This window comes from Cebidichthys violaceus, unplaced genomic scaffold (genome assembly GCF_023349555.1).
Source record: "Cebidichthys violaceus isolate CVI_PGR_0920_01 unplaced genomic scaffold, fCebVio1.0.p SCAF_10, whole genome shotgun sequence".
Taxonomy (NCBI): domain Eukaryota; kingdom Metazoa; phylum Chordata; class Actinopteri; order Perciformes; family Stichaeidae; genus Cebidichthys; species Cebidichthys violaceus.
In genome coordinates, this window is record NW_027176263.1 from 7678256 (window position 1) to 7701955 (window position 23700).

The window sequence follows — 23700 nt, forward strand, 5'->3', positions numbered from 1 at the left end:
TTTAGCGGGGTCATAAATTCAGTCCATCTTTCCTCATGGGCCGACTTGTGTTACATTCTACATTTCACATGCTTAGCTGGCAACACATTGATGTCAAATACATTAAAAAAAGTAGTCCACCAATTTAGAATGGCCATCCTCCAACATTGTGCAACCAGGCATAGACAAAACCGATTAAACGCATTTTTTTCCTCCTTGTCAGACCTGGTGCCTACATTAACCACAATGCAATACGACCACTGATAGTTCGATTGGAGATCTGGGAGTGTTATGCTTGTAGCGGCCTAATGCAGCCTCGAGCCTCAAGGGGAGATGAGCAGCTGGATATATGGTCTCGTAAGCTCACAGACTCCACACCTCCAGATCTGTTTCATTTTGAAACTTTTAGTCTTCGATCCCAACCAACCAACCAACCAACCAACCACATAAATGAAGTCTGATACATTGCCTCAAGTGATGTCACTTGAGGCAATGTATCAGACTTCACACAGTTTCCTCTGGGGCCACAAAAGGATTTACAACTTATTTATTTGATAAATTCAGTAGTACTCCCCCACACCAGTAAACAGTCTTTGATGTGTTAAATCTGTGGAGTTCCTCTTAAATTAATCAGATCAAATAAACAAATTTACATTATTTCTGCCTTTTGGAAATATAAGAATTACAAGTTGAATTAACAACAAGTTGGTAAATCCATGCTGATTATTTTCAACCAAACCAATCCCCAATAGCAATTTAGTTGAAATATCACTCTGACAACACAGTAACCATCTCCGTCCTACACAGTGAAGCAGTAAAAACAAGAAACAGCAGGACGCACTTGCCACTCTCCACCAGAGGCAGGAAACATCTGTCACTATGGATACTGACAGATGCCTGTTGTGCTGCATTATGTGCAGTTTATTTGCAAATCCATAAGATCCCTGAAGCAGCAAGCATGTGCTGTGAAATAGATGGTATGGTCTTTATTTTTTTATGTTTGTTATTGACATGTGGACATGGTACAAGCTGAATTTAGGGACAAAGGGACGTCAGGAACTTCACTTGATATTCTGGGGCTATGTTCATACTCACTGTGAAAAGACAATGAAAGGAAGCAACATGTAACTTCGATTTATGTTTTTTCCCCTCAATATTCATTAACATTAATAATAATAAAGCAGCATTGGAGGTTTTAATAGTGCATTCTCATCCAAAGTAATGATTTCAAGCCCTTTTGTCACTTTGTTAAATCTTTCTGTAGTCACCCTGCATAATTAGTTCTTCTGGCAGATTTTCACAAAAGAAACTGTTGTCTAGCCTTAATTGTCTGTGCTTATTGAATGCGTGAACCTATTAAAAAATAAATGTATTACAGCCAATTCTGTGTGTACACTAATTAAAAAGCGTTGCTGCACTCTTATTAGAATAATTTAGAATACGCAGTGCCCCATCTTTTCTCAGGTTACTACAATGACGCGAGAGTTGGTACTCTGCCACAATACTTTTATATTCTTGGAAAGACTGTATAGAAGTAAAGCATGCTTGTAAGAACATTGACTCTGTACAGGTAAAAGTATGAAATCCATAAAGTGGACTCATCCAGCACAATTCCTCTATTAGGCTTGTCACATTTGATTAATATTTACAGCTTGAACTCAACAAGAGTACACAACATGCACATTAATTATTGCCGTAGTTCTCCGGGCTATAAGTTGCTGGAGTCTTGCAAGTTTTTCCATACTGCACTTTAATTGCTGAATACATTATTTTTCATTTGTAAATGAGGGAATGCAGTGTTGGGTAGTGGTTGTAAAACAGATAACAACTTCACGCATATCTACCTCTTGTGTTAACAAACCCTGGATACTGTAAACTCTTTGTGTTCGTAAGCCTGGTGGGGAAGTATGCAATAATGACTGATGTTCGTGTAGCACACAGGAATGAAAATCAGGAGGAAGTATTACACTTACTGGAACTAGGAATTTTTTAATCTCCTCCAAGGCGTGACTCATGCGTGAATAGGCCTCTCCAGGTGGAGCAAAGACTTCAATTAAAACATGAAGATCATTACTCAGATGGGCATATTTGGCCTCGCCGCTTTTCCTTAATTCTTCTTCCTGTGGAAAACAGAGAGCAAGTGAAGGATTTTAACTGTTAAATAAAATACATGTTGTTTAATAACATTAGAATATTACAATCATGTTTGGATTAACATGTAGTAGCTTCACTGTTGAATAATGATGTGTCATCAATATTTATTTGGAAGTCAATTTTCTTTATATTGTACAATGCAGGTTGATGTGGAACGATTATGACCTGTTGATTTTATCTTCAGTCCATCTATATTATACAAAACGAATTATATAATGGATAAAACATACATTTGTCCTTTAATTACATTGACATTTAATGTTTGATTAATGACTGGACAGTTTGGACAATTTTTTGATGCAACTGATAATGCAAGTGTCTCTTTGTGATGATTATACTTGGGCACAACAGTGGGGTGAGCTAAATGCTTATGTCAGCATGCTAACATGCTCTCAATGATAATGCGAACATGCTGATGTTAAGCAGGTATAACGTTTACCATGTGTACTCTTTAGAGTGTGAACATGCTTACATTTGCTAATTAGATCTAAACACAAGTAGCTTTGCAGATGTTTGTAACCAAAGTACTAGACAAATTACAATTTTGAATTCAGAGGATCACTTATTTCAGTAGTTGTTTTCTCCCTCCAGGTAACAACGAATGTTTGCACAAAATTTTATGACAATCCATCGAACAGTTGTTTAGATATTTCAGTCTGGACCAGAATGGTGGACTGCCCGACAAACAGACGGACATTGCCACCCCCAGAGCCATGCTGCTGGCTCGGTTAAACATCAACATTTAGCCAAACAAAGTATTCCTGCTCAAAAATAATTTAGAAAATAAAGAGATGTTGCTATGTCACAAAAGTCCTTTCATCATAATCACCTCTTAAAAAGACAGGCCACGACCCACAGTAACATTTATGATTTAGTTTCAAGACAAGAGTAACTGGATTCATCACTGGGAAGACGCGCTTTTTCTCACTTGCTTACGGAATAACTTGACTTCTAGAGAATAATTACTGATCATCTGACAACTACAGGAAAATACTACAAGAATAACAGACTAGATAGTAGAGCTCGGTCATAGAGTCTGGCATCGGGATGCTGTTAGGTATTTTCTTTGCCTCGATAGAAATTGCATTTTGTGATTTGTTGTGATGACCGCTCTTGCAGACTCAACTTCAAAACAGCTCTGGGAAATGTTTAAATGGATTGACCTCTTGTGACTCAGACATTGGCATACAGTTCAAGTCATGATTTTGTGACCGCTTGTGACAAATGGATTTGAGGAAAAATCAAGGAGAAAAAATGACAGCAACAGTGCCCTTCAGAAGAGAAAACAAGGGACAAAAAAAAGATACTGATGCTGTATCAGAAATTGATATCACATACAGATTGAGGAGGGCTTCTGTCAGAGCCGGCCAGAGGCATAAGCGAACTCAGCGGCTGATTAGGGCGCCGTGGCAACCAAAGGCCTCCAAGAGCACCTGAAATATCCCACAAGAGAGCTTGACGCACAGCAGCCTCTGTATGGACCAGTCCAGAAAATATATGGGTGTGATGGCCCTCCTCATAGGCGCACATCATTTTAAAACAAGGCAATGATTATCTAGTCTCACAATCCAGGTATAGTTACAACTCTGGATTAATGCAAGATGGAAAGCAGTTGAAATGTTGATTAGCTAGGCATACTGCAGGGCGATATGGATGCATGCACAACTCTCAGTAAAAAAAATATCATTAAGTAGCTTATTGAGCCTAGCCGTAGCATAAATAGTATAATGTATAAAAGGAAATCTGGGGGAGCCGGTTTGAATGGACCTGATACAACTGATGAAATGGTATTATTTATGATTTACATGTTCTATGAGGAGGATCATCAGTGCGCACAAGCACAGACTGAGTTGATCCACATCAGGTGTGCCAGGCAGACAAACAAGGAGCCCTAGTGGACAGGTGAGGAATGACAACTCATGTTTGAGTGATCACAGACACACTCTGAGATCCTTCTGTCTATGTGGGAGAAAGAAGAGAAAGGAGAGGGAAACGATGCAGACGTCACCATGATGGAGACAAACAGCAGGTGCAGTTCCATTTCAGTTTCTACATTAATTGTTTAAGATTACTGTCTGAACATCCCAGGAACATCCAAATTGATAAAGTTGTTCGGCCATGTGTCCAGATTCACTTGATCTAATTATTACTAATTACAAAATTCCCCCAAAAAACCCCACAATATTCTAAAAACTGAGAATTAAAACATAGATAATTTCACGTTCAAGAACGTGATTCTGACTGGTTGAACTTCTTTCATGTTGCTGGATTAACGTTTTAGTGAAGCTCTTCAGTGTGTTCAGTTCAACCACAGTCTTATGAATCCTTACAGCAGAATGGATGGCAAGAAAAATTAGGAATCTCATTGCATTAGGAATGCAATGAGATGTTCAGTTTGGATAGGCAGCATCGAGTTAAAGCAAGTCTACATGAAGGCACTGAAGTAAAAAAAAATGTCAATCCAAGCTCCTAATGCAAACTGTTCCTAAGTCTGACAACAAGAAAAGCCTAATCACCTTTCAATCTAAACCCAGGCCCTGAGGGGTCCCTGCCTGGGGCTTCACACTGGCTTCAAAGTTCTGTAATATGGCTTGGAGCCAGTCCTATCTGTGTTTGTAAAGGAACCGATTAAATCGTCAAATCGATTCTACACTGAACACATAGTGTTGTGATGTCAGACCTGGAGTGGAGACATTTTTGTCTTTTTGTATTAGTTACAAATGCGGTTGCTACATACTTTATGAATTATGACAAACTGTTTCTTTGAACATGTTTTCAATAATCCTGCACTGCAACAATTGGGTGGTGAGTGCTTTGCTCAAGGACAGCATGATGATGGCTGTTAAGAGAAGCGAGAGTGCCACTCTCCCAGCCAATTGGGTTCAAGCTTTTGTCCTTGCTTCACAGTTCCCTACCCTCCAGGAAAAATCAGCTTTAATTAAAAATCATTCCTAAAATTTCAGCAGGCTTCACATTCACTGTCAGAGAGTCACTATGGATCAGATCAAAACGTGCACGCTGGCGGATGATTGTGTCTCTGAGTTCTTTCAATAGTCACTGAAATATTTGGGAGTTTTACAGCAGGAGCAGCACACACAGAGCTATACATCATTTACCATGACTGGAGTATGCCTGCTTTTAATCAATCAATATGAAATGCACTGATATGTGCATTATCGCACTGCTATAAGGACTTCAGGAACTCGGGGTAATAATATTCTTTCTAAACCTTGTAGGGTTTTGTTTCTAGAGTGAGAAAGGTGGAATGAGGACTCTCTGCTTTAACTTTGGCTAATATCCGTGCTCAAGGTGTTATAGAGACCATATGGTGTGATATGTGTAGGTGGGCTGCTGTAATGCAAAATTCCAAAACAGAGAAATTACCTCACGGCTCCACAAATGCACCCTACCGACCAACTGGATGAAATGGCAGAAATGCGTGCTCAGAACTTGAACTCGTAATGGGACTTTTGCTACGTTAGCACCACACTGCCTTGTGACCAGCGGCCTACAGTGGCAGACAGCCTTTCAGTCGTGACCTTTAGGTGTCCGTCTCATCACAGAGTCCTTCAGACTTGCCCAGACTGTACAAGTCAATCAATACGGCACACAGAAAACACTAAGCTGAATCAGATTGTAACGTAGCCGGCCTTTGGTAAAAAACAACTGTTACGGATTTATTATCTTCCTTTGTGTTGCACACAGCAACATGAATCTCCCTCAGACTGAATCTTCAAGGGAAACAAACAACACACCATGTTAGTATTTATTAAATAATACAAAGTCACAATGCATGCTGTACTGTACAGTGCAATATTACAACCTAATCACTGCATGCATGTAAAAAAAAACGTATTTTGCATACAGTTATAGCAGCTCTTTCTTTAATTTTACACACTGCAGACAAGTTGATGCAGCACATGAGTAAACTGAATGGATTTAGTGGCAGGAAGCCAAAGTTTTAAATGAGCTCTTGCCCCAGCCAAGGCACATTCTAAAATGTGACGGTAAAGGAATGTTTCACTGCCTTCATTCTTTGTCTGAGTACAGACCTTCAGCCTCACAATTAGGTCTGAATGGAAATTGACACAAAAATGTATTAACAGTAATTTCTAATTAATAAGCCATACAGTTGTTGAAGAATTTGGGGCTTTATTAAATTGTCATAGAAAAGCTTATTCATCCAGAATATTACAAAATTGCACTTTTTACAGGCACTACGATTGATTGCTAGGAAAGATATATAACTACATTATAAAGCAATTTCAGTAGAACAACTATTGTACTTTCTTACATCACCTTTTATATACTTTCTTACTGCACCTGCTATACACGTCCATGAAAACTGGGCTACTCCATCTGCTAAGGCAAATTGTGTGACACGATCAAAAATTCCACAATAACTACTGAATGGACCTCGTGGTGAAATTGTTTTTGTCATCTGCTGTTCCCAAGGTGAAGAATGAACTTTCCATCTCACTTATTCATTGATTAAAATGGTGTTTCTTACTTTTGATAACGTTATATAAGCTGGGAATAACTATATTGCACATTCAGCTCCACTTGTGTAGCTCCTACAGTTAATTACATAACAACTGGGCAAACTCCAGAGTAGCTACTAAAAGTGCACTGAGGTGAGATTGTTTTCTCACCTAAACTCCATTTAATATGTTCAAATGACCACTAGAACCACACTGATATGTCAATGTTGTGTTCACAACTCGTTTCAGCTGCCCTAAGGCGGCCAAAATATCAGTTATTGCAGGTTTAAACATATCAACAGCAAAATTAGCATTTGTTTGAAGTCTGGTTAACATACATTTAATTTTCTGTCTTTTTTAGCTCTATTTTTAGTCTCTAACAACTCCTAAAGGAGGAATCAGTCAAGTTGCTGCTAAACAATGAGCGAGGGGGGGAGCTGCAGATCCGGGTGTGAATTTCACAGGGGAACTCTTTCACGTTGTCATTTGATACATTTTTATTTTAAAAATATTGTTATAGCCGCTTTAAAGTAGTTGTTACAACTTTTGCATTATGTTACCCTCAACACTCTCTTGACTAGCTCCAGTTTCACCAAATAGGTGGTAACACTGCAAGTCTTTTGTCATGTCTGGATGTCTGAATCTGAGGCTACAGTAATAATAGAAATGTAACTCTATAGCAGCACACTGAGACCTGTTAAGAGCGTGAACATCAGACCCAGCAGACTGTCTGTGTACACGCTCGGATAAGTTTGGCTCCAGGGGACCACAAGTCAGCAGGATAAATGACTTTGGCAAAGAAATTCATTACTTTGCATTCATAATTGACTTTTACAGAATATGCTATTAAACAACGCACAGAAAAACATTACTGTTTTCTCCTACATATGTTTGTCAACTGAAAGCTATTAATTCTACTCAGGGTGTTATCTATCTCACTTACAACTCAGATGTTGTTGGTTAGAATATTCTTCTGCGCTTTGCTGGAATTTCAAGCACTTCTGAAAATATTTCCTTTTGATACATATCTTGGACCAGCCCAACAACTATATTTCAGCACAAATCAATATCTTACCTTGCCTTTATCCCTCATGGACCCTTTGCCGAGGATGGACATCTTTACTCCGGTCTCTTCTTGTAATCGTTTCATGGAATTTCCCCGTGGTCCCAGCAGCTTCCCGACAAAATTAAACTGTGACACAGGAGAAAAAAAGCAACCAGAATGCCTTATCAAAGTTTTTAACATTCGTAAGAAGAGGACAAAAAATGAAAAAGGTGACGTCTGTGAAGACAAATGTTTCTGATGACATTTTTGTTGGAAAACAGATATGTTGGATGATGTTGGCCGGGCTTTGTATGTAATATGTAGAAGGTCCAAGAATTTGCATGTCCGTAAATGTTACTAAGGTCTGACTTAAAGAACTGGCATCAGTCGATTCAGTCCTAATTTACTTAACTTTTTATTTCTAAATAATAATTCAGTGATCGAAAGTTACGAAATCTCAGAAACTCAGATAAGACTTCTACTTTTAGGTCTGACAGATGGTAAAAAAGTTGTTAGTATTAAAGTGGAAGCCTCCCCATAAACTTCAGATTTCCCAGTGGATTCCCTCAATATTAGACATCATATCTCTGGAACTCTATAGCTCGAACCAACAATGTGAAGGGAAATACAATTGACACCCTTGAGAAAGTTTAATTAAGTTAGATAACCAAGACTGTGAAATAGCGTCTGTGACTGTATACAAAAGTTCTTACCATTACCAATATATGGACTACTTTGTCTCCCTGTTGCATTTTATCCACATCTATAAATGAGTGTAATTTTTTTTTAAATTTATATTCTTTACTTGTGCGCATATATATATATATATATATATATATATATATATATATATATATATATATATATATATATATATATATATATATATATATATATATATATATATATAAAACAATTTTTGGATATATATCATGTCAAATGCATGTCTATATCCGTATACTTGTGTCAAAATGATTCCTGTCCAATGTTAAAGATGATTTGCTGTACATTGAAAAATCAAAATTTGATGACCAATAAAAAAGCTGTTTGCTGACCATTAGTCATCTATTATCAATGCAATCAGGTTCCATTCACCATTCATCATGTGATAAAAAGCTATAATGTAGCCTGTGATAAATCAATAGAAATGTAGCACATTAAAAGTGAATGGGACTCTCATCTGCGGTCCAGCTTTATGTATCCATTCATTTGCCTGAACTGTGCCCTCACTAGTCATGTTTCTTATTGCCGTTTAGGGTCATCCATGTCATACTGAGAAAAAAAGAAAAGGGAACATGGACTCAAACCAATAATGTTCCTGAGACTCTTCCAGAGGTCAGTGCTGAGATAAAGTCAGAAATAATGAGTTTCTTCCCAGTGGGAAATTAATACTATCCAGATGACAAACTATCAGATTCAAGCCTCGGGGCTCTGACTATCATTTCCCGCTCACTGTGCACCAGCTAGTGTTCACATTGAGAGAAGAAGCTCTGGGTTGTTGAAGGCACGACGCTGCTGAGATTAGTGGTGATTAATCCGAGAGGTGAAACCCACAACTGTAGTCAAATGGGTTGTTTCTGAAGAAAATATGAGCAGAAGCTCAATAAAAAAACAAGAGAAATGTTTACTACTTGTACTATCTCACACACTATTTTTTAAATTGTATTAAGTGGTTCGACCTTCAAATGTTTGCTGCTGGATGAGATGATAAGAGACCACCTCCAGAGCTGAACAGGTGGTCAGCCGCCCACCACAACACACTCTGGCCAACCCTAAAATGATATTAACCTTTTCACAAAGCAGCTTCTCCCACTGTGACTGAGCGGATAATAACTTCAGTGCCAGCTGTGTGGCTGCTGCAACTCAACTCCGACAACTGCACACTCAGCTTATTTCATGAACATCATTAACATCAGGAGTGAACGCTACATCTCAGGTTAGAGAGGCGCCAGGGGACGCAGAGATGAGACATCTTAAAAAAAAAAGAAGAAAAAAAGCATCCCTACTGCCCTTGCCTGTCCTCTGATCTGAATGATTAAGGCACCTTCGTGGATGCCTTTCTTCACAGGCGTTGCTTTGACAGGACTATCCTATAGCTGGCAGGGAGCTTGAGAGCAGATGGTCGTTGCGGCTAAGTTGAGATAGCGCTCGCTGGGCGGTAGAAGAAGAGTGGCCTGTTTTCATTAAGCTAATGAATGTCTGGAGCCACTCTGCTGCTCCATGGCGAGCAATTTGGGCTTTAGAAAAGGGGCACGGTTCGGTGTTAAATGAGGTTTGAAATGATGCAATGTGCTCCCTGCAGTCTCAACACTGATAACTATGCAGACGGAAGGGTGTTGTGAATACAACAATTACGCACAAAGAGATGTTGAACAAATAAAATGGGTGCACATATCTACTTATTTGTACTTCACAAAGTGTAATTTCTACAAGAAGGACAAATCTTTAATTTAAAGCTTTTGCGCAGGATAAATTTGAATATCTCTATATTCATTCTGAGTTGTTGTTTTTATAAAGTTCTGTGTTGCAAAGTCTACAAGGCTTAGAACAGGAGATGAAGATTGAGTCACGTCTCACTAAAGTGAATCTGCAAAAGTGCAGCTGAGCAGAGCACTTTTCCCAACATGATTTAAAAAAAATCTCCTCACAACTGAGGTCTTGAGAGCTCAACGCACTGCAGCTTAAGACACGTGCAATTAGACAACACACAAGCAAATTGAAAAAGAAATCCACCAAATATATACCGTATATGTGACATGATGAAACACAAAGCAAAGGCAGAAAACACAAAGGAAAAAAAATGCAAACTTCACAGAGAAAGGCCCCAGCCTGCCAGCAGGTTGAAACACAGAGCCTTTTTCCTGTGAAGCAACTAGTTATACAAGTACAATGCTAAATTGCTGGAGCAGTGCTGGCTCCAGCCATAAATGCATGACAGATTTTAAATTACGTTTTAGATATTTATTACTTAGATTGTTTGAGATATTTTTTCAGGAAGTAATTCTCCACTCTAGCTCATTATTCTGACCATTTTTTTGTTTATTTCACCCCACAAAGTTGTCTCTCAATTATACAACACAACACTGTCACTATCTTTTTCCTGCTCCAAGCAATCGGCCTTTAGAAATCCACTATCAGTCCACCTCTAATACGAATTCTCCTCCTATTTTCAGTTGGTTATGCTGGTGTGTGTGGTTTCATGAATGAGACCAGTTCAGTGATGACTTCTGCATTTTTATATTTAAAATTACAACAGGAAAATATGTTGGCACGAAAGCAAGAAGTCTGAGAATAAAGAAGAAAGGGTTATTTTATAGTTCATTGTGGTTCTCTGTATTCAGCAACTGGTGCTATCTGTGACTTTTTGAAACTGTTTTGCACCGGTAATGCACAACAACATCCCTGAGCATGAAGTTGTTAATATTAAAAAAGGCTTTAGTGAGTGAAGTCTGACCACATATGGCTTATCTTATCCATAATGTAAAACAATATAACCACTGCTGTCTATTAGATGATTTATTTATTTGATGAAAGAAACAGTGCTTCTGCTGCAGGCTGTAGCATTTTATCTTTATTTCATACCCCGTCACTACAATGCCCTACAAGACCCGAGATCTCTGTGAACACACAGTAACATCCCAGCTGGATATCGGAGCAGCACACAAGAATAGTTTTTTCCATTCACACATAATGGTACTTGTAAATATTTTATGCTCTCATGACCCTGATTCTATAATGCTGCTAAATTTCAAGTAATAAGTGAAAGCATAAAAGCAAAGGACTCACTCACATAAAAAAAAAATCAAAGCAAGTTCTGGATGATTTTAGGTACCAAACTAGTCCGTTTTCATGCTTTAGTATAAATTCAGTTCCATGGAAAGCCTGGAAGTATTGGAACTTCAACTTCAGCGCCTAAACTTTGTGAAGGGGCTGTAGCATTGCAGAACTAATAGCACAAAAACCTTTTTCGGCTTTTAAGTTGGAAAATGTGCACAGTGGCCGCCTTTTAATGCAGTTCACTGGGGCCAGGCAAGATTTGCAGATGTCCTGAGGCACTTACTGCCAGGTTAGCGAGCTATGCTATTGGGGAAGTCCAGGTCCTGTCTGATAGGAGGATTAAAGCCTCAGGTAGAGGTTTATGCTTTAATGACAGCTATGGATGACTGGGCTGTGAGTGTGTCAGAGGAGTATGTCCTATCAACTCCACAGACATTAAAGGAAGCAGATGGGAGGAGATTTACTGTTCACCTGGTTCAGTGTATCACATATATAAGGTATGACTTTGCTTTACAGCTGTTGTCTTAGTTGAGGGTGTTGTCTCTGGTCAAGACAATAATAAAACAACTTCAGCATTCTTAAATATTTACAATTGCAATGCATTTCACAGAGAGATGAGCGTAAATGCGTTTAAGAAAAATAATAATTACAGGTGCAAGCAGTGATGATCGGGCCCTCGGACATTTGCGCACGTCAGGGTACTGGGGGAATATCTGTGACCTGCGGACACCGCACCCGCAACGTTTTTTTCCTCCGTGGAGTGTGTGGCGCTTTATGTATTATATACTGCAAATATTCCACCACGTTCTGTATCTAATATGTGGTGCTAGTGAACACGCGAAAACATGCATTACGTTGCTCTATATGAAGTGTAGTCCACTTTATGTAAATGCTGTAAATCGGATGTCGTTTGTCACATAATGCTAGGTGGCGCTTTGACTATGAGTGAAAATAGGGGAATGACGTAAAATGGCCTCCATGCCACAGCTCCGCCATTCCATCAAACATAAAGCTTTTGATAACTTTTATTAACAAAGGTCTTTAGATTGTAAACACCAAATTTTAAGTTGATCTGATAAATTCCCTAGGAGTAAAATGGCAGACTTCCTGTTAGGTTTACCATGGTCCCAAGAGACTTTTTAAAAAGTTTAAATGTGATATATGTTCCTACAAAATCTCATACTGTTGTAGAATAACCGTACGAGACCTCATATAAACTGTTACTTGATCCCAGCTTGTAGAAACATGTTTGAAAGATAAACAGAAGAGTACACACAAACATCATTTCACCTGCAAAAGGTGTCAACCTGACTCGGTCAGGTAAAAGAGGGCATGACATAATAAGAGGATCAGATGTGCTTTGTATTGGTTCAGTCAACAAGATGTGATTGGTGAAATATGGTGTGAGGTTTGGGACTAGAGTATAAAAGTCATACTGTATGTAAGAACCTTGACTCTTTGGATTTGTTGTGAACTGTCCTTGTGTGCATAAGAATAAACGGTCTCCGCTGGTTGCTACTCCAACTACTACGTCTCTTCTGGTCATTTCCCAATGTGGGGCCAAATATGACCGTTTAGTCAGGAACGGGAAACAGGTCCGGTCATCCAATCACCATTTGAGCGAACTGGGCCTTTGTCCCTTGCTCAATCATCATCATGTTCATCATGTGAGCCAGTTGGAGACTTGCCATGACCCCCATCTGTTTGTCTACACTCCTCTGGCACTGCCTCCTCAGGATGGGTACAATGCAACATGCCAATAGAAAAGCTACAATTAAAACTATTAATGCAGTTATGCCTGTTTTTGCCAATGCGGTCCCCCATTTTCCCAAAATTGAGTCTAGCCAATCCCATGACCACCCCCCCGCCAGCATTCTCTTAAGCTGTCTCAATCCTCGAGTTTCAAACCAAAGGCCCAGTTTGCTCAAATGGTGATTGGACGACCGGACTTGTTTCCCTTGAAGAACTCAGATGACATGGAAGAAACAGGACTAAGAGGCATCTCAACAAAATTATGGGAGCCTGAACTGTATTCAAAGTACACAGGTCCAAAATCACCAATCTAGGTGAAACGTACCGCTGAGGCTGCTTTTTTAAAATATTTGTAGGGGGTGCAATCAATGCAATTTATAACTGCAAATCTTATTTTTGTCAACTATTACATATATGCAAAGTTCCATGGGTTTTTGAGCATCCCATGCCACTGAGAAATCTACTTACTCTTTCATGGCAAATGATGCATTGCCACGGCAACAGCATTCAATGAAAACTCACAATATTTAGGATGAAGCATCATCAATGTCTTAAGACTTCCTTGAGGTGGATTTGGTCAACTGGCAAGATGGAGTACATCAAAGTATAAAATATGTCATGCTTAAGAAATTTTGGGCAGATTGGACAATGTACCTTGGAGTTACAACAACTCCCTGTTTCATAACAAAAGGTGCGAAATGCACGCCATGCCACGTCAAGGTCCTTCCAATTAAACTCTTGATTTTGATCATTTTTCTTCATGAAGGTCTTAAGATCGTCCTGACCAAATTTGAAGTCTATTGCATAAATTCTGTAGGAGTTAAAGTGAAAATACAACGCCTGAAACTGATGATAGGCCCAATGGTTTTGAAGTTAGGTGTATTGATGTACAAAGCCACACACATTGTAAATGCATTGGTCTATATCTTCTAACAATAAGTTATCAATATGTTTTTGATAAAAAAAATTAAAATTTGTCCAATTGTGATCCACGACAAATGTTAGAGTAATTGGAGCTATTGTGTAGGAGTACTTTGCAAAAATGTGTTTCAAATTCAAAATGGTGGAAAATTAAAGTAGGCAGAGCTTTATGGTCTAAATTGGCTTTTTTTGTAGAGCAACATGTGTGTCGAATTTCAAGTCAATCGGACATAAGGGGTGAGGTGTGCGGCCTGTCAAACAGCAAGGCAGTGCTCGTGAGTTATTTTATAACTCACGACCCATAAAATATCAAATTTGAAAAGGGTGCAAAATTTGGTGAGTTTTTGAGCATGAAGCCCTCAAAAATGCAATTCCATGCAAAAAATAATAATAATTCTAGCAATTTCAGTAGGGCCTTTGAGACCTGACAGTTGGTCGGTGCTTGGGCCCTTATAATTGTGTGTTCATTTGCACAAGATCTCTTTCCCACCCAACAAACAGAAGCACAATGTTCTTATAAAATGTATGAATTCCCATATGTAAACCCTGAACTGTCTCCCAGATGGTCTACACACACAGAGACAGTGAACACAGCAAATATCGTGATCCTTGAATATTTTAACAGATGACAAACAACTTGAGCCAAGATCAATAAAGACGAGCAGCCAGCAACGCCAAAGTGATGCAATGCTACAAAAGGTGTTTAAGACCATGAAACTGTTCCAGACAAGCTGTGTTTTGCAGCAGCTACATAGCTTTACTGTTGGAGCAGAGAAAAAAAATCTTTTCTTGCGAGTGTTTAACCAGCTACGGCCTTTAAATGACTAACGACAAACACCAAGTCTTTTTCACATCTCTTCCACTTTTTCAATGGATGGAAAGGCAGAGCTGTTCAAACCCTGCTCAAAATGCAACAAAAGAGATGTATACAGTCAACACCTGTTACTGCATCTCAACTTCAATCTTTATTTTATAAAGTATGCATTACAGTTTACACTCATTTTCATGTTATACTGTCTGGCTGTTAATACACAGGACATTAATGTAATTTTCCGTTTTGCTCTAACAAGAAATGCTACCAGGCATATGTTGACAGACGTCAATCAAACAGCGAATTTGAAAAACTACTAACTCACATTTGGAAACTTAAGCACAATCAGTTGTTGTTTTGGCAAATTTGGGGCAGCATGTTTGTGTCCATCTTATGAATGTAAGTCTGATGCTGCATCTCCCTTTTGATTTGCTCTCCACCAACCCCTGTCAAAGATACCCGGCTCTTAGCTGCCTCACTATGTTCACCAGCTGAACTCTAACTTTGTCTGCTGTTGTGCTGATGAGAAGATGGGAGTGAACCAAAAATCTGTTGTGGGCCATAAAACCAAAACAATGAGCTGAGAGATGCTGAATTGCTCGTTAGAGCTGAAGGGAACTGCACAGTTGGGTGATAATTCTCTGTTAGTTTATCACTGCAACCTTTAACATTACATGTAGTCATTTGATCCATTGTTATTGATTAGAGCAGCTTTCAAAATATGTATTCCTTTATTTTTGTTTCCCCAAGTCTTCCTGTAGCTTTCTCACCAAGAGTTCAAATTTGCTCTAATTTTCTAGTTTTCTTTCTTTGGGGAAACTGCATTGTGAGACAATAGTGTCAATCAAAAGCACACTTAAAAAATCGAGTGAATCTGTCAAGCCTACGCCTATGATGCAAATTTTACTTAATGGCCAAACCATGGGATTACAACTTTTGGGTCCGTCAAATGATGGATGCAATTGGGCCCAAAAATACTTTTTTTTCCAGATATTGGAAAAGAGATGTCTGTAACTCAGCATTTTTTATATTTTAGGTCAATCAACTTCCCAGTAGGAACACTTGAATATCCCTAATTGAAGTCATGTCTTAAAAGTTGTAAACTGCACCAATACCCGATTCTAGTGGTGCCGTTCATGATGTGAATGGACCAGAGAACGAGCGGCTGGGAGGCGGGGTTTAGAGGAAACGCTAGTGCGCTTGCTCTATTGTCTCCATGAATGCGGTAGATTGCTGGAATATGTGTGTAATTTTATACTTGGAAGTCGGACTGTTTTTGCTTCATGCGCCACTGACTAACTTTCATACGAATGAACCGGCGCCGCCTCCTACGCTGTATCCAGTTCCCTTTATACATACATCCAATCTATGCTGCATGCTGACATTTAACTAGATATTGTCACATTTCCAGAATGAATGGATTATGTACTGAAAACCCTGCTAGTAATTAGTATTTGATAGAGCTGGGTCATTGTATCGTTGGGGCGATTTCTAACATGGGGAGGCATTTATCTTTATTATATCTCGTGAGCAGCATTGTGGCAGACAAAGTCATCACGCAAACACTGACTCAGTGGATTCCCAGAGTGGAATTGTGACGCTATGGTACAAGTGCCTCATTTTAATTCACACTCTGTACTCAGCTGTTATCTAAGGAAAACACCTTTCCACATGATAGGACTTTCTTTGGGACACTGACATCTCTCAGACAAATAAATGTAATTCCTCTTTCGGTAGAGCACAGCTGCTGCACTATTTAAAGGTCACAATAACACAAGACCGATAAGCCCAAAATTGGGGCATCCACAAGGACAATATACAATTGAATGTGTTGTAGGCCGTGTACTGTATGTACCTGCCAAATGGATAGTTAATGCACAGTATTACCCGGCAGAGGTAATATTTTAAAAACAATCAGCAGCATTATGTCCATTTTGTCTCTAACTAAATCAAAGTGATTTAAATTAAAAGGGCAGAAATCATTACACACTCTCATTAACACACACACACACACACACGCAGAGTAGTCCCAGCACTGGACTCAGACAAGCAGACAGTATCAGCCATTGAAAATCCATTTCATGCCCCAAGGTTATGAGATGCTAATCAAGCTGTCTCATTAAACAGCAGAGGATAAATTCTAGTTAAGCGATAATGAAAATGACTATGCAGCTTAATCATATTTTTGCTGAGTAAATAGTGATATCAGCGCACAATTTCGAGGCGTCCATAAGCGCGCTGAGTGTATAATTTGTTTACATGTCAAAACGGGACAAGTACAGATGTACCCCCTCTACTCCCGTTACCCAACATCACCTGTTTTCAAGGTTTCCTCCCTTTTTCAGAAGAGATTAAAGAAAGCGATGGGAAGGTCACTGGAGCAATGCGCCAAGGCCAACTTTCTTAATCTTGACAGGCTGTAAAAAGACAACAAACCTAATGTCGATTTTACAGAGAGCGGTGCACAAAACATACAAGTTGTCCCTTGTGAATGAAGCATGCTACCAGGGCCGGTCTGTAACAAGATGCATCATCCCTCCAGGTTTTATCCAGCTGCTGCAGCTTTACTAGGTCTGATATTTCATCTGGTTTTAGTATCTAATCAACCAAATTAAAACAACAAAACATACTGTAAAAACGCAGTACTAACCTAAACTCATTAAGATTTAATTAGAAACTGTGGTAAAACAATGGTTTTACTGGCAGGTTGGGTTAAGCATTAAGCCTATTTTGAGTAAAATGTTCCTTTGTCAGCTTTCCAGCAAATAGCTAACAATGAAAGTGAATTCATTATTCAGCGAGGAAGGGTAGTGTGACATGTGCAATATATTTACCGATGCATTGTAGTTGATTGGGGGGTGATTTTGAGAAAAGATAAATGAGGAAAATACAATATACCAATCATGATTTTACAGTTTTACTTTGAGTGAGAGCAAATTCTTTTAAAATGCTGTTATGGCATTGACACAATGGTTTTGTTTGGTGTTACTAAAATATAATTATATTTTGATACACTTTTTTTATGCAGTCTCTTTGTCTGACTCAACGCTTGACAAAGTTTCTTTGTTGCATTGTAACAAAATTGATTATCATTAACTTCTCAGCGCAACTGAGATATTTATGGGCCTGAGTCTGTTTGTTGATATCATCATCAATAAAATTTTACCGACTGCGTGGAACTACATAATATGACAGAATAGACAGATTGACTTGTCTTTACAGGAGAAGCACATTAACTAATAACTTTAACGAGACCTTACATTAGGTATGTCTGTAAGCCAGTGTACACAAAAATTATCCAATGAAATGCATCCGTAATTAATGTTATTAACAACACCTGTGCTTGTCCTGCTATGACATGTGTTCATTGAGAGGTCGGTGGACCATAAAGAGTGATTTCGTGAGTACTGGTTGTTTCCCTGTTAGACGACATTCATTTTCTATATGTCACTTTGTCAAATCTGAAACCATGCGGAAGAATTCTCCCAAGTAATAATTTAATTACTTTGCATTTAATTACGGTGCAGCAAGATGGCAGATGTAAGCATGAATGAGCACTGTTAGACTGCTGAAACGTGAAGAACAGATTTATGACATTTCATACTTTTCCACCAGTGACGGAAAGTAAGACCGGACATTATTGAAATTGCTGTGACGCAAAGTGAGGTTCCAATGTGAAGTAAAATAAAACTGATTAGTTTGTGACTCTCAGTAGGGTCTAATATTTTCAGAGTAAAAAATAAAATATTCTTTTTAATACGTTTCTCATATGCTATTTATCTCCGTTCTAGCCTGTTTTACATGTAGATGTGTAAAGAAAAGTGATAAGTATTCTGTGTTGTCTGATCTGTCATGCTGTTGTTAAACACCTTCTTGCATGTGTAATGAATATGTTAACATGCAATCTTACACAGTATTATCACAAATTCAGGATAAATATTTCCAGATATATCTGTTTCCGATTGTGTCAAGTATTGTCAAAAATGTGTTCTGAACATTGTAAGGTATTTGCTGTGTGCTCCATCCTTCTCATCTTTCTTTTTTCTCATCCTCTATCAAAGGGTTGCTTCATGTGGCTAATTATCATTAAGTGAAAGTGCAGTGTTACCAAGATGTTTAAGATAGTGGCACTGCAGTGTCTTGTGGGGTGCTGACTGTGCAATTAGGTCACAGAAGTTGTTGTTGGACAACTGCTCTGTCCCTCTGGACTGCACTGCTTACTTTTCACAGCCGGCACTACTATGTTCATTACACAGAACCGGGATATTGAGCCTGTGTATTTTGCCTGTTTATTGACCATTATTTTGGTGATTCTCAGATTTTTTGACTCCAAGCTACACTGTTTTTTATTAACCAGGAGCCGACGCAAACCAGTCGACAGAAATAATGCTGGCATTTTACTTTTCTAAAAAAATCCTGAATACGTTTATAAATATGTTTCATATCAGCCTTGTATCCCGCTTGCAAAAACGCACAACGCCACATGGTTAATGTTGGGAAACGATTGGTTACGCTTAGGCAACAATCTACTTGGTTATGGTTAGAAAGAAATCATGGTTTGTGTTCAAATAATAACTTAGCAACGTAATGTAACAACCTAACTAGAGTGAGTAAATAACAACCGCCCTTAGCGGACTTTCTTGAGCAATGTTACGTAACAAGCCTGAAGTCTACGTTTACATTTGGTTTCACACAAACGGCGTCCTCCTGGGTGAAAGTCCTGTGTTTGTTTGACCAACCAACCCACAGTTCCGCTACCTTAGAAGTCACTTCGCCTCGAGGGTGAGCATCGACAGCAAGATACATCATCATCTGTGCCAGTGGGGCTGTTGCAAAGCTCCGTGGATGAGTTTTTGAAAACTCTGACCTGCTGTCAACGACCAAGCTGCTGATCTACAAGACAGTTTTCTTGCCCACACTTTATAAGGTGCAGAGACTTGAACTACCTACGGTAGGTGTGTAAGTGTCCTGGAGTGTCACCACCAGAGATGCCTGTGATAAATCAGCTGGTATCAGCTGGAAGGAGAAGCACATGAGCATCAGTGTTCTTAAGGAGGCAAACATTGACAGCATCACCACCAGCATTAATTAAACACCAGATGAGATGGAACAGCCATGCAATATGAATGCCTGACACATGCCTCCTTAAACAGGTCCTCTACTCTGAACGAAAGGCTGGCCAACGAGCACCTTGAGGTCAGAAAAAGCATTCGAAGGACAACATCAGGATCAACCTCAAAAGATTCCACATAGAGCTCCACCTGGGAAGGCCTTGCTCAAAACAGAACAGCTTGGAGAAAAAGTTTGCATGACGGAGCCACGCTCCATGAATAACGATCTCCGACAGGCTGCCAAACAGTCAAGCAGCAGCAAAGAAAAGAGAGTGTGCCCATCAAAAAGGCTCTCCCACATTCCACTTTCAGCACATCAATGCCCATACTGCAACACAGTTTGTGTTTCCAGAATTGGCCTCTTCAGCAGTTTGAAGACCCACAATAAGGAGCGTCATACTCGACTTTGAGTGAGCGCCGTTGATGATGATGATGACTGCTTCACATCTGTCCTAACCCAAGTACTTTACAAACATTGCGAGAAGTCTTTGGAAGATTTTGGTCCCAGCTTTGAATACAGTATATGTGCTGTAAGTTCAGGAAAAATCAATGCTTGCAATTAGAAAATATTTTGGTTGAACGAAAAATGGTTGGAGGCAGAAAGACAAAGGCAGACAGATATCCCTGAGTCATTGTGACCGTTCTTTTCCCAAGAAACTGTCTCAATTGGCATTTCTTTATAGATTTGAAATCTATGTAATTGAGTGAGGAGTTCCTGAACACTGCTTAATTACTTTCTCAACAATGATCCTGAGGAGGAAACAGCAAATTGATTTCTATGGAGTGTCCTGAGGGGCTCACTGGGTTCAAGCACCCCGTCTGTGCTCCTGAGGCGCAGTTAAATGTTGCTCTGCCCTTCTGACATTCTCGTTTCTCTGGTCCTTCTTTAATAAGGCAGACAAATCAGCTACTTTTACAACATATGGCTGAAAATAAATAGCTGGGAGATCATGAATCAAGATGTTGGGGCAAGATATAACACACACAAAGGAACTTGACTTGAGAGTGTGCAGGACAAAGACTAAAAATAGAAACTGTCATTGTTTTGTTGAGGACCTCATCCTCAGAACTCCTTTACTGTGCAATCAAACCTGCAGCGACAACAAGAAGAAAAGTGACCAGAAGTGATTCATTTCAAACAAATGCTCGGAGACAAAAAAGTGTCAGAGAGTGTGGAAGCAGAGAGATGAGCAGCGGTCAACCATAAAAGTTTACGAATTTAGGAGAAGAGAGTTGATGATGATGATGATGATGATGATGATTGCAATATAGTTGCAAACTGACAGCACAGAACAGACCCTCCAGGTTTTATATGATGGGAGGCGCTGGCAAGGTCACACCAAAACCTCAGATTTAGTGGACTGAAGTTTTTTTTGGCGTACAGAAAATATGGCATAGATAGTGAAACATACACTGAGGGACACAATGTAACAACACAGGAGTGGCAGTTTTGTTTTATGGGACCTTAAAATTAATCATTTTTAACTACTCATGGATGCCAACTATCCTATATCATTATATAGCCTCATTTTCATTAGACCATGTAATGAAAAGCAGTTGCAGTGATCATCAGTTAACAATTCTGATAAATCATCATATATCTGAAAATGAATAATTTTCAGATAAGAATTCAAATGGTTTGAAATGATCAAAAATAAAAGTCAGTTTGCAACATTGTATAATGGCTGGATATATATATATATATATATATATATATATATATATATATATATATACATACATACTGCATTTAAAATATACAAATGATACAGTAAAGGATTGAAAAAAGTATTTACAGAAAAGAAAAGTACTCCCTAGTGATCTGTTTGTCTACACACAGTTATAAAACAAATGCAGTATATATACTTTACTAGCAGAGCGGGACAAAAATCAATATACTATATTGAAGTACGTTCTGTTACAAGCTGTGTTGCCACACGGATGCTAATATTCTTTGCTGCCGTTGCGTTGCCTGAATGTATGAATGCAAACTCAGCGGAGAAGGTTTCCTTGATTACAGTGGCAGTAAAGCCTTTTGGTTCTCCACATGCAGCGGCGTGTTGTCGCTAAGCGGCCTGATGGAGCAGCCTCATTAGGCTACATTTCAAACTTTGTCACTACTGACATTTCATAAGTCAGAAGAAAGCGTATCGTGTCACACGGTGATTTATGGTCAGTGTTTCTCACTGTACCATCGAGTGCTTTAGTGCACTGAAAACTTTTTTTTTTTGATGACTACATCAAAATATGCGACACTGTCTGGTGAGTTTCTATTAGCCTGTTTGAGGCTTAGGGGGATTTTCAGTGCCAAAAGCTTTTGTGGAAAGAGGTGAAGCAACAGTGCCAGACTATGCTGTCGATTGACAACTACAATTAATGATTAATTAATATAACACACACACACACACACACACACACACACACACACACACACACACACACACACACACACACACACACACACACACACACACACACGCGCACACACACACAAAAGTTCAGTGTTTTTCAAATTAAGCCCTTGCATCTTGCCTCACACTTTGACGGTTCTGGTCAGTTTCTTTCCACAGAAAATAAAGAATAGCACCCTAAATAGGTGCAGTGTGTTTTTTTGACCAAGATGTTGATGTTGTGTCTCTTACCTTTGGGTACTGTTGGATTGGAATGAGAACTCTTTCAGACAGCTTGATATTTTTATTGCTGATGATATCTAGGTATTTCTTTGTGTCACCATCTTTTCTCAATTCATCCCCTTCATTCTTTTCAATCTCTGCAGAAAAACAAAATGAAAAAAACAAACATATGATTAGTTTGTTATGTAACTGAAAGGGCATCGGTCAACATCAACTGCAGCATGACAAACAAAACAGGCTGGAGACAGTTTGGGAGACATATAACTATGCATTTCTATGAATATTTTGCTGATTATTTTTCTGTCTGTAAATATGCTCACATTGCAAACTCTAATGATATGAGATTACCCCGCCGACTCCTGATACGTCCTTTTATATCGGGCCCCGTAATCTCATTATCCAGTGATTCCCATAAAAAAATAACAACAGAGGCAAACAGTCACACTCGGCTAGGTGTGCCTCACTTCGCTATAAACTGAGCTCTTGAGGGATGTTAGCAGTCTCTGATCCCCACACAGCACGGGTCTTGCACAGATGGCGGATTAAACATTTTAAAAAATGTAATCGGTAAAAGTCAATTGGGGTGGTTAAGATTGGATCTGGGAACTCTCATATCAAGATAATATTTGCAAATCATTGGTCCCAATCAAACTGCGGTATTCCTTCTATTGATTTTCAAAATCTCGTGCAAATTGGCCCAATTGTGCTCTTGTGTGGGCCTAGCCTTAATGCATTAAGATGGGAAATGAGAGGTGAATATTAACCTACGATTCAGCTTTAACAGTGTTATTTCTTGATTCATTCAATTCGCAGCACTTGAGCTGAACCACTCGCAATACATTAAGTGCTCCAGAAATGATCTGTTGTCCACCACGCAGGAATCCTCCTCTGTCGCTAATTAATACCGGGTGGAGAATTATCAGGCTGCAACACACTGTTCTGGACAATAAAAGATGTTCCTGAACAAGAACGAGAACGAGTCACTGACCGCTCCTGAGCTGCTATATTGAAACTCAAGAGTTCATTTAGTCTGGAG

At 39.1% G+C, this 23700-nt stretch overlaps 1 protein-coding gene across 1 annotated transcript in view; it reads right to left on the bottom strand.

Moving 5' to 3' along the window:
- The window catches only part of khdrbs2 (KH domain containing, RNA binding, signal transduction associated 2), a 59938-nt gene that overhangs the window by 26839 nt on the left and 9399 nt on the right, over positions 1-23700 (bottom strand). Inside the window, 3 exon segments of the mRNA XM_068717831.1 lie at positions 1953-2099; positions 7690-7806; positions 22674-22801. Of these exon segments, the coding sequence (XP_068573932.1) occupies positions 1953-2099; positions 7690-7806; positions 22674-22801 (392 nt within the window).